Below are 12,293 nucleotides of genomic sequence, written 5' to 3'. Positions count from 1 at the left end.
AAAAGAGGACATCTGATGAACATATTACTAATTAATCGGTATCCCACAAAATACCAATAACTAAAGATCTCATGAGCTACAATGTTTCTTGCATTGGAGGACATTATTTTCGGTACATTTATCTCTTAAATCTTTTATCAAAAATAATCTAATTTTACTGGCAATACTAATGCAATACAGTAAAATAATTTCTATGGTAATCTTTCTCTATAAAGTTTCCTAACATATTATACACACAGAAAGCATTTTTTGGTTAATTTCTAAACTTTTCTCACATATTTAGGAAGACAGACACTGGCATGTGGAAAATAAATATTTGGGAAAAATATTTTAGTTCCATAATTGCACCATACTTTAAACATCTATCAAACATTTTGTTATCTGACATAGTCTGCATTTCAACATGAGTGCATAAACAACTTACATGGTAAAAATCAAAAGCATAAGACACTAACCCCAGAACAAAGACTAATACCTAGAATATTCATATTCATATCTTACTCTCTAAAGTGCTTCCATATTGGTCTCTGCATTGTAACCTTCACCAACTCCCCTGAAAAATAGGCAGACGGAGGAGGAAAGCGTAAAAGCACAGTAATCTCATTAAGTTGCTACTTCACCAAGTCTCCAAAGTCTTGTGTTGTCAGATCCTTGTTTGCTGAATGTTCGATCCCTCCACTTGCTTATCTGAAAGAATCTGACTCTTTAATGTCCATGAATTTTTACTGTATTCTGTTCAACACATACTCAATGTACCTGGAAAAAGGTAAGTGAGGAACTACTAGAGGAAGCTCTGGCCCATGCCCTCCAAACAATCTAGGAGTATCCCCAAAATATCCACACAGTTAAGTATGTGTGTACACACATGTGCAAGCTTATGTATATGTGGGGGAGGCAGGGGATATGCCATTCTAAACTCTCAAAAAATGACTGCCACAGAAAATGGAAAGGGAAGAATCTGAAAATTAAGTAGAAATAAAAGTCCCAACAGAAATCAAAATAAGGCACTTATTAACCTGGGTCCATGAGCTTTAATAGAGACCAGAAGTCTCTGAAATTATATATAATATATTGTACATGGATGTACAGTAGTCCCCCGTTTCAGCATTTTGCTTTCCATGATTTCAGTTATCTGTAGGACAGTACAATACGATATTCTGAGAGAGAGAGATATGCCACATTTATATAACTTTTACTACATTACATTTTATAATTTTCCTATTTTATTAGTTATTGTTGTTAATCACTTTCTGTGAATAATTTATGATTTAAACTTTGTCATACATATGTTTGCATCGGAAAAAAACAGCATATAAAGGCACTGTTTGCAGTTTCAGGCATCCACTGATTGTCTTAGAATGTATCCCTCATGGATAAGGGGTGACTAGTGTATATGTAATTTTGGTTTTTTCCTGAAGAAAAGATTTATAGCTTTCATCAGTTTTCCACTGAAGTCCACAATTCAGAGAAGATTCAGAATCAGTTCTTCAGAAAGCTGAAGAAAAACCTAAGAAGCTTTCCTAAAAATATGTTCATTTATTTACTCTATTTTGATGCTTAGATTAGGATTGTAGCCTTTAGGTTGTAGCCTTTTAAAAGCTACGGGTTCAGAATCAGTACTGTAGACTAAGTAAGTTGCTGTCAAGGAGTTTAAAAGGGTAAAAAGTAACACTGAATGATGGAAAGAATGCTAGACTGGAGGCTCTTATTCCAGCTTTACCACCAATTAATTCTATCAGTACTTTTTATTGATTTTTACTGCAAGGCCCCTGAGGTAAAACACATACATCAATAACAGCTGCTCACTAGAACAATGACCTTGATTAGTGACAGAGGCACAAAGAATTAGTGAACTCTAACAGTGGTTTCTAAACTTGAGCATGCTTCAGAATCATCTGGAAGGCTGGTTAAACACATCAAATGAAACACATCAAATTCAGTAGGTCTGGAGTGGCACCTGAGAATCTGTATACCTAACAGGTTCCCAGGTGACACTGATTCTGCTGGCCTGGATATCACACTTTTTAAGAAACAATTAGTTTCTGCCTCTGAAGTCATTAAATCTCTCTAGGCTGTGGTTTCAACTTCTAAAAATAATCATGTCAGGCTAGATGATGCCTAGAGTCTTGTTAAAAATTATAGAAAAAAATAGACTCAAAATACTGTAAAATAAACGAAATATTAATAAAGCTGAAACAGAGAAGAGGATGGCCCACAGGCAAAAATGACATACTTATTTTAGGAATCTATCCAAATATTTCCATTTTCTCTGTGCTTCCACTATACTGTGTTCATAACTAATTTGTTGATTTTCCTGTTTCTCCCACTAAACTTCTAAGTTGATTAAGGATAGGGACTATCTAATTACAGAATACAGCTAGTTCTCAAATGTCTGTTGAATGCATACTCCTTTATCTCTACCATAAAAACTTTATAAAAATGTAAAAAAAAAATTGAGTTCTGTGAGGAGAAAGACTGCAGTAATTGTAAAGGTCTATAAAACTTTCTCAGAATCCTCAAGGGAATAGGTAGTCAAATGTTAACTGACTAAACTGAGACAAGCATCAGATTAATGTGGCTTGCTATGAACCTGAATTTCCAATCACCCAATGGAAGATTAAGTACTATTATACTGAAAGTTCCCAGATGTATTTAAAATATAATTATAAAATGTAAGCTGTAATGATAAAAATTGATGTTCATATAACAAAGCAAAAAATCCCTCTGAAGATATGCCATGTCATGAAGGTTCTAAGAGAATATTGTAAATAAATACTTTATTATCCTACTTACCCTAAATCCTCACAAAGGGAATATATCACAATTCATGGTTATATTTTTAGGTTGATGATTCTAAACAGAATCAGCCTATGTCCAGTCAACCAATGACCTTAATTAATGGTAACTATTAAATCACCCGAACAATATTTCCCAAGTAACTTCCTTTTCCTGGAGGTTTTGGAGGAAAGTACCCTTGCGGTGTGTTCTTGCTCTGGAGCATAGTAGAACTATTGCATAGGTCATGGACAATGTTTAAAGTATGAAGGAGAATATCCTGTAGCTATAAATATCAGTGACCACTATATAATCAATTCTGAGAGGTGTTATTCAAAAAGGCTGCATGTTTTAATAACTTCAGCCTGAAGATCTATATCTAACTGAATCAGTGAGACATCTATTTATAAGGTCTCTTATTTTCCGTTTTCTGTTAAGTATTTGATCCTAAACTCCTACTCTAGGAAAGAAAACAGCACAGCTATTTTAAAACAATTAGCTTGGTTATACTTTGTAAAGCATCAGCTGAATCCCATGTGATTTTCAAAGCAACAAACAAAAAACAGTCTTGGGCAACCAAAAAGCACATGACATCTCAAAACTGCTTTTTAAATTTAATGAAACCTATAGACTTATATGCAAAAGATATAGATAATTATATTAAATAAATTGTGGGAATTAAAATATGACTTCTGAAAAAACAGAAACAAATCTGGTTATAAAACAAAAACTCATGCATTCTTCTGAAATAAAGATATCAGGAAAAATTGTGTTCATACAAACTGCCATCAGTTTAAAAACTAAATAGAAGAACTAAAGCAATTTTCAAGTGACCATGAACACACCAGTACTAATTATCATTAATAAATATGGAAAATCATAGCAACGTAATTTACATTTATTACTACAAGGTTATTTGAAAACACCAAAATATTTCGCAAAAATAAGGCTATGAGGAAAGGTGTGCATGAAATCTATTCTAAAACATAAAAACTAACCGGCAAAGAATCAACTTAGTGGGCTTTCAGAAACTGAGATTATGGAATCTCACAATAACTGACAGAATAAAATAAGAAAACATTTTTGAAAAAGGTATAACCTCTTTTATTATAATATTTATTTCATGGTTTTTCTTAAACCCAGATATTTGCCACAAACACTATGTGAGTGTCAGTAAAAGCTTACAAAGGTTGAAAAACACAGGAAAAAAAACAAAGTAATCTTAATCTTGAAAAAAGATGACCTAAGAAAAGATGATAAACACTGAAAAATAAGGAGATCAATGCAAAATTTTAGAAATAGTATGACAAAGGGAACTCAAACTTCATTACAAGAGAACTTTTTGAAGAGATATTAATTTTTTTGCTGGGATATATTAAAAACTCTGTTTTATTTCAAAAGAAATGGTCAATCAGAAACTTTTCCTCTTGAAAATGAGGTACTCTTCCAAAGAAAAATAAGATTATAGAAAACCCCTATATTCTTATATTTAATGATATAGCAGATGCTTGAACATGTATTATTCTGCTTAACTAGGAAGATCAGATTTATATTGTACTTGTAATGTTTGTGTTTAGTTCTCTAATTTTTACTTTAAAATAAAGCAATGTAGTGCTAATATTGTCTTTAATTTTAAGTAAATATTGATCACACATTCCTGTTACACAATGTTATTGCCCCATACTCAACTAGCAGCAGATGACGTGCTACTCTGCTTCACTGCATAACGTAGTACTCAATCTCATAAGCTCTCTTCTCTTTCCCTAGTTGTTCCACATAGATAACCCTTATTCACCCAACTCAACTCTTACCTTCTCTAAGACAAATAATAGTATTTTTTATCCATATATCTCAAGGGTAATTAAAACACATACAGAACAAATGAAGATATATTTCTTGAATTTTCTCTATTAATTTTGAACCTCAACACAGGGTGTTAGTCATACTCAGGAAAAAAAAAAATCAAATGTTTTAAAAGGCCAAAGCTATTTTAGTATTCACAAGAATTAAAGAAAACAGAAAGACAAGAACAATTAAAGAACTGAACACAGAATAGGAAATCAAAAGAAAGCATCCATTACTTAAGCCGTATACAAGAGTCCATTCTTTTTCATTTTCAATGGCCATGTAACAGTTTGATGACTTTGAATGTCCCTGAAGTTCATCTGGTTTTTGAACCACTATTTACGAAACGCTTTATCAGATAAACAAATTGGACTTGGTATGCATCTATATACTGTTTTTTCTGTGTGTAAGGTGAGTAAAGACTCAAATAATATTTTTCTGAGACAGATCTCTAAATTACCATTTACCACATTATCACAATAGCCTATTAAAGATTAGTGAAAAATATCTTTAATTAATTCTAGGTAGTTTATTATGTGACATGCTCAAGCACTGCAAGCAGAACTAGAGTTGATATACTGATAATTCCCCAGTTGAAAGGCAGGCTGACATGCATGTATATACTTCATATACTCAATTATAGCTGCAAGACATTACTTTGTTTACAGTGAGCTAATATGTCATATGTAAACTTGTTAGTAATAATAACCTCAGTTAAAGGATATTTACTCTTTATGTTTTGGATAAATATACTGTAACCTTAACATCAAACTGAAAACTCCTATTTTTTTGGGAGGTGGGAGTGGTGTCTTGTTACGTTACCCAGGTTGGACTCAACTCCTGGGCTCAGGCAATCTTCCTGCCTCAGTCTCCCAAGTAGTGTACGTTGCTGGATCTGGCTGCAGATTCCATTTTAATATAATTTAGAATTCACACTTTTGAGTATGATTCTTGCAAGGGTAACTAGCTAATGACATTTTAAAGTAGAATAATTAATAGCCCTAAAGAAATTCATGGAGATATGTTAGGCCACAGTCATAGCTCAAGCCTGTATTCCCAGCACGTTGGAGGCCATGTCAGGTGGATCATGTGAGGACAGGAGTTCTGAGACCAGCCTGGCCAACATGGTAAAACCCTGTCTCTACTACTAAAACAAAAATTAGCCAGGCGTGGTAGTGTATGCCTGTAATCATAGCTACTGGGGAGGCTGAGGCACAAGAATCGCTTCAACCCGTGAGGCGGAGGTTGTTGTGAGCAAAGATAATGCAACTGTACTCCAGCCTGAGCGACGGTGAAACAAGAAAGGAAAGGAAAGGAAGAGGGAGACAGAGAAAGAAAGAGAAGGAAAGAAAGAGAAATCCATACAGATATATAATACTCATTTTAAAGTCAGAAATGTTTATAATTTACATTTCTTTTAAAAAGTTTTAAATTTGAGGGTTTTCTATTTTAAAAAAAAAAGCTAATTTAAAATAAAATTCCAACCCCCAAAATTTTACATATAACAAAAATAAAAATCAACCTACAAAACTAGTTCTTTCCTATTCATTGAATTCAATTACATGTTCAGCTCTCGATATAAGTTAACCCGCAGTATCCAACTATAAGAATTAAGACTTCAGTTTCATAATTTTGTATTATATTCTAGGCCCTAACCAGTTTGAGACTAAAGGAAATAAAAAGTTAAATGTTTTAAAATAATGTACTTGTTAACAAAAATGTACTAGAATTACATTGTATATGATGACAAAAGGTCAAAAAATAATCTCCACAAGTATTTAAGTGACTAAGTATCTTCTATAATTTAATTTTGCCAAAGAATGAGAAACTACCCAACATTTTAAGATACCAATTTCATTTTGTAGCTGCTGTGGTATTTTTAAAAGCATCAACTTCAAATACCTCAACCTTTATAGAAAGACAGAAACACAAAACAAATTATATATAAGTACCCTCAGGTACTTAGAGGAGATAATGACATTGCCTTCAAGCCCAGTTGAAATGTCACATACTACCTCCACTGCCTTAGACTAATGCCTTAGACCCTTTGCTCAAAGAAACCAAGAGGTTGGTATTCTAAAAATAGAGGCTAGGGGGTGGGGGAGCAGAGAGGAAAAGAAATGGCCAAAAGAGATCAGAGAAAGTGTAAAAGCTGGCTGAAAGGCCTTAAATGACCTAGTTCAAGGTCCTCCTTTGACAGATAAGGAAACTGTAACCCAGAGAGATGAAAGCCCATAAACTATGACATTCAATGTCATAAAGATTATGAGGAAGAGGAAGAAGATCCAAGTTTCAGGCCCTCTTTCCTTCCAGCTCCATTTACTTTCCATTATCTTTCCCCCCCGCCCCACCATCATTGTCTTCTACTTCATCACATCACACCTCTGGCTCAACAGTCCAAAGGGAATGCCAATATCTCAGCAGTTTACCAGAGAAGTTTATCTTTAAGCACCAAAATCCTTTTCCCTAAAATAAATTTCCCTAAAATCTTAGGTTATGAAACAGGTAAAAGCAGGGGAACTTTGACCAAAGTCTAAGTGGGAGGGCAGCCCCAATGGTGGCAGCCCCAGATGCTGGTTTAAAAGCTTCCCTTTCATTATCACCCCTGTCTCCTCTCTAGCATTCCACCAATTGAAATCAACTCAATAACCTGGTTTCTCAACATCTGTCCCTGCCTCATGGACCCTTTATGCCAGCTAATTTGTATTATTTTCCATGGATACTTATTTCTCCTATATATGTACCCATCCTATCACTTCTTCCTGCACAAACAGGATAATTATGTCCTTTTCTATCTGAAAATATTTCTCCTGCCAATTTCAAAATAATTATATTAATTTTCTTCTCCTAAACATACCATCTCCTAGGCATTCATGTATTAAATTTGAACAATACAAAAATGCTATCATAAAAATGTCACTAATAAGGCTTAACTAGACTATAGAAGAGAAGAGAGTAGAAGTAAATAGCTAACATATTAACAAGACAGTACATTGCAAATTACATGCAGTAACTACCATTTCTAGGTGAAGACACTGGCAGGACTACTTTGGAAAATAGGCAGGACTTGGCTAAAACAATTGCTAGTGGTTGATTATCAAAATTAGTGCTAATCTTCTAGATTAGAATGCTACTTACAAATGTATTATTAATCTGTTTGTATCCTTACTTGTAAAATCATCTCATGCTGATAAATTAACCAAGGAAGAGACTCAGAATAATATAGCCCCATTTCTATAACACACGCAATGTTAAGTCTATACTCATTCAAACTTGAGCTCTGTAAGAAGGAACCTTCATATATAAGGACTGAGCTTTCTATACCCTGTAATAACCCTTACCACCTGGTACCTAGTATACATTCAGTTTGCAGAAAGACAGTATTTTGTGACCAACAAAGGTGTGAATGTAATTTGACTAAGACTAACTCCCAGTTTTTTGACTAAAACTTTCTTCCTAGGAAACTGATCATTTGGAAAAAGTCTGGGTATAAAAGCAGTAACAAAATTAAGAACACTAGGCTATACATTTTTTAAATAAAGGTGAAAAACTGAACCAAGACAAATCTTTTTTAGAAATATATCTCAAAACAAATGTAGAATTCATGACAAAAATTTACTGAAAAGTTCTATGAAACACTGATTAAATATAAAGCTGGATGTTAAGTAAACATGATTTTGTACCTAATTGCATATAATTTTGAAAAGAAATACAATCTGTTTAGTTTGACTGATGTTTAAAGTCAGGTGCTCTTGTGTATATAATCCCTTTTTCCGAACAAAAAATTATGTTTTAGAAATATAAAAGGATTATTCATTGCTCTTAAATTTGAAAATAAAAAATTCTTATATTAAATAGTTCAAATCCGGTGATCCTTAAAAAATAAATTGCTTCAGTGTCCTCTAACATATGCTACCATAAGTATAATAAGAAAATAAGTAATAAATCCTACTCATAATATAAATACTAAACTCCTAACCAAAATCCTAAAAAGTATACACTGTGCAGCCTACCTGGTCTATTCTGGATGTTCCGGCTGCAGTGCACCAACTATCTTGGAGTGAATCTGAGCCCCAAGCTGGCAACTGCAAACTAGATCTCACCTTCAATAGCATAGAAGTTTTCATCAGAAATGAGCAGTTGTCTTCCCCAAACCCACCCAAAGAAAGAAAGAAAATAAAAAATAAAGCTCTATCATAAATCCTTATTCCATCCATTAACAGTTTAAGAAAAACAAAACCAAACAAAAACCTCACTTGCAATAGCCATAAGGAAACTTCAACAAAATAATAAAAAGCCTGAAAAAAAAAAAAAAAACCAGTCTAATCATCACAACTATTAGGCCACATTTAGGAAAAATATGTGAATTTAGTGAAAATAAATTTAAATTAGATGTGAAAAGCCCTAATATTATTTTGCCACAATCATAGCTGTACTAAGTATATCCTAACATATATATACAGCCGATCACAGTCAAATACAAGAATAGTTACAATTACAGAACATTTTAGCTTAGCTATGTTATAGGAGAAAAAATTTTGGTGGCCCATCAGAGTTTATAAAGTAAAGCATTCTTAAAGAGCTGCCAATTGAAAGCTTCAACATGTATTTAAAAAATACAACAAGGTTTTCTATGTTTTACTAAGCTTATTTTCCACTGAGTGTTTAGAGAATTTTTTTATACTCTCAATTTTCTCTGTATAGATATCTCAACCTTTGTTAAATTACATGCTTAAAAATTAAAACTTTATTTGAAAGAATGTTAATTTTAACATACTACTACCACCATCACCCAACTACCTATTTTGAAAGATTAACATGAGAGATAAGGTTATTTACATACCATTCTTACCTGTAAGGGTAACAGTGTATTACTATTGTTGTCTGTTCTGAAAACATTATCTTCAATCCAAGATTTTGGAGTCAGTGATGGAGTTGAGCGAGTAAATTTCGGTGGTGCAATGACATTACCAGAAAACGGTTTCTTCAATGGAGATATCTGATTCATTGTTCCTGGAATTCCCATGTTGCCGGTTCTACGGTGATCTCTGCCATGCATTGCTCCCCAGGACATACTTCCAGTGCCCCAGCCACTGCTCTGATGGTTGCTCCAGGGAGATTGTTTCAGAAGAGGCTGGGGAAAACATATCTATTTAAATTACAGCATTTAAAGAGTTTACAATTCAAATTGAAATTTCAGACCTAAGAATTTATATAATGAAATATATAAAGACAAAATAATACATCTTTCCTAGCTTGTACAAGTTAATAGTCTTGAGATCTTTTTACGTGAAATCATATTTGATGCTGGTACAGTTTTCATCTTCTTGTCTACTATAAATATCATGATATTTTATGACAGGAAAACAGAACCATGTACTTTTTTTCCTTCAAAAATAACTGTATACATGATAAATATGAAGAAAAAATAAATTGAAATTAACTTTGAAGATTCTTAAAGATATAATCTACACGGTGATCTAAAAGCAACCATATTATGCTAGGCACACAACTAAAAATATGTTCTTTGTTAATTAAAATATCCTACTCATCCAAGTGAAATATTTAGACTTCATGTTTCCAAAACAAGTTGCACTACTACAAAAGTGGTAATTTACTCAATTGCACAAATTAAAAACGCCTTTTAGAATAAGAACAGCATAGAAACTACGTCATTTTTCTACATTGCTTATTTAACTGTTAAGGCATTTTATTCCAGTTTTAGTATAGTTTGTTTTAAAGTGTTTTTGTTTTTATATCACTTAATTATCCATGAACTGTGAAGCAATTATCTGATGTTGCCCATAGGTGGATCCACTGAGGTATACCGCCAATTAACTACATGCTTTGATTATTCCAGTAGAGATCTTGATACAAGTCTCCATCAAGTTGATTCATTTTCAAAAGTAAATTACATCCTAATCTAAAACCTGGGGCAAGAAAAGTTAAGTCATTAAAGGATGGAAATCCCACTGAAAGGTTGTAATTGTAGTTTTGGGTTTTTGGTATTTTTTTTTTAAAGAAGTACTCATTGCTGGTAATTCTACTGTCAATACGTTTATACTTTAATACTTTGGTGTTAAGATGTAGCGAAAGAAGTATGAGCCATGCAGTTACTAAAAACAAATATGGTTCTCTTAAAATTGAACCTTTTATAAGACAATTAAAAGAGAAAATCCTGATCTATAGCACCAACGTTTAAAAACTTTTAAATGCTAACATAGTCATGAATATATATTACCCCTTCCCCCTCCACAGAGTCCCAAAGCATAAGTAGGGAGCCATGGACAAATCACTTCATTCTTGAGGGCCTTACTTTCCTTATTAAATAAGTTAATGCTCAAAGCTGTCTTCCAGTGATCTAAAATTCTTTATGAAAGCTGTGTGGCCTGTCACACTCCATGGCTAGACATATTTTTTGTCCAAAAGAAGATTACAGTTAAATATGGATCACGGTATATGTTATTCCAGTGCTTTGTATCACAACTTTAAGAATACAAAATTACCTATAGATAATTTTCTGTGGACAAGTTTCCAGTTAACAAAATGAAGACCCTGAGACACAAAAGACAGTTGCAGAGGACTATAAAAATCATGTAAAAGTGGAAAGTTATTTCAATATCCCTATCTTCAAACCTTATAGGCCACATTCTCTTTTGTAAAAAGAAATCAGTGATTCAACAAAAACTGTTAACTGTCACTTTGCGTCATTTAGATAAACTGTTAACTTTCACTTAGGTAATCCTTGAAAACTTTGGTCAGCTGAAAAAGTTATGGGGTTAAGGTCAAATTTTGCTTCTCTCTCAATGCTTAATCACGAAAATGGAAAATGGCCTTAAACAGAGTGAACACTGCAACAAATGCTAACAAGATTAAAAACTAACAAGACATTCTTTCAACGTCAACTCACCAACCCACCGGTCACCCAAAAATTGTATTGAGGGAATAACAACAACAAAAAAAATCTTAAATCAGAAAAGATCCAGATAAATACTCTGCCCAGTGTTATTTCATAACACTACCTACTTAAAATACACACGGCCCACATAATCCCTTGTAGAAGGTTAGGGCCACCAAAGAATGTACCTAAAAGTCTAGGAGATACACTAATCCCAGCTCCAAGTTTAGTTTTGTCTTAAGACCCACAAAACATAACCCCAACATTGAAAAGCACACTAACTAGGGCAATCATGGGGTATCTTGGTTTGAACCGGAGCCGTCACTAACAGTTTCTCTGTCCCAGTCCTGTGACAGCCGAGGACGCGGCCCCGCGGGAACCAGGTCCGGTGAGGAACGCGGCCGGCTGCTCCCTCCCGACTCGCTGGCAGCACAGGGTGCGGCGCTGCCGGCAGGTTGACCGTGGGCGGAGCTTTGGGAGCGGCTCGAAGGACCCCCCGGCGGGATGTGGCTTCTCGGCGAGATCCCGCCGGCCAATTAAGAATGAAACAAACTCCAAAGAAAAAAATGCCTTTCCGCCTTCCCTCATTGGACGGCGGGGCAGAATCAAGGGCTCCCCCGCACGCACCTTCTCCGGCAATTGTATTTCTCCTGCCCAAGTTCACTTCCCACGGCCGCTCTTCCTAGGTCCCCGACCCGCCCCCGGTCCTCGCCGCGCCTCCCCGAGTCGGCGGTCCGGGACGGCGGCCCTCCAGGCCCGGGGCACTGTGTGCGCC

General features: G+C 34.5%; 1 protein-coding gene across 6 annotated transcripts in view; it reads right to left on the bottom strand.

The window, feature by feature from the left end:
* The window catches only part of CPEB2 (cytoplasmic polyadenylation element binding protein 2), a 66,079-nt gene that overhangs the window by 51,524 nt on the left and 2,262 nt on the right, over positions 1-12,293 (bottom strand). For 2 of the 6 annotated variants that reach the window (XM_017498705.2, XM_017498706.2), the window contains exons 2-3: positions 9,473-9,754; positions 8,634-8,723 (exon numbers count right to left, since the gene is read on the bottom strand). In XM_017498705.2, the coding sequence (XP_017354194.1) occupies positions 8,634-8,723; positions 9,473-9,754 (372 nt within the window). Of the gene's footprint in view, positions 1-8,633; positions 8,724-9,463; positions 9,755-12,293 lie in introns of all 6 variants that reach the window. The other 4 variants (XM_017498707.2, XM_017498710.2, XM_017498708.2 and 1 more) reach the window with 2 other exon arrangements.

This window comes from Cebus imitator, unplaced genomic scaffold (genome assembly GCF_001604975.1).
Source record: "Cebus imitator isolate Cc_AM_T3 unplaced genomic scaffold, Cebus_imitator-1.0 Scaffold249, whole genome shotgun sequence".
In the NCBI taxonomy this organism is placed as follows: Eukaryota; Metazoa; Chordata; class Mammalia; order Primates; family Cebidae; genus Cebus; species Cebus imitator.
Note: the sequence above shows the minus strand (reverse complement) of the source record. Positions and strands in the feature narration are given on the sequence as shown.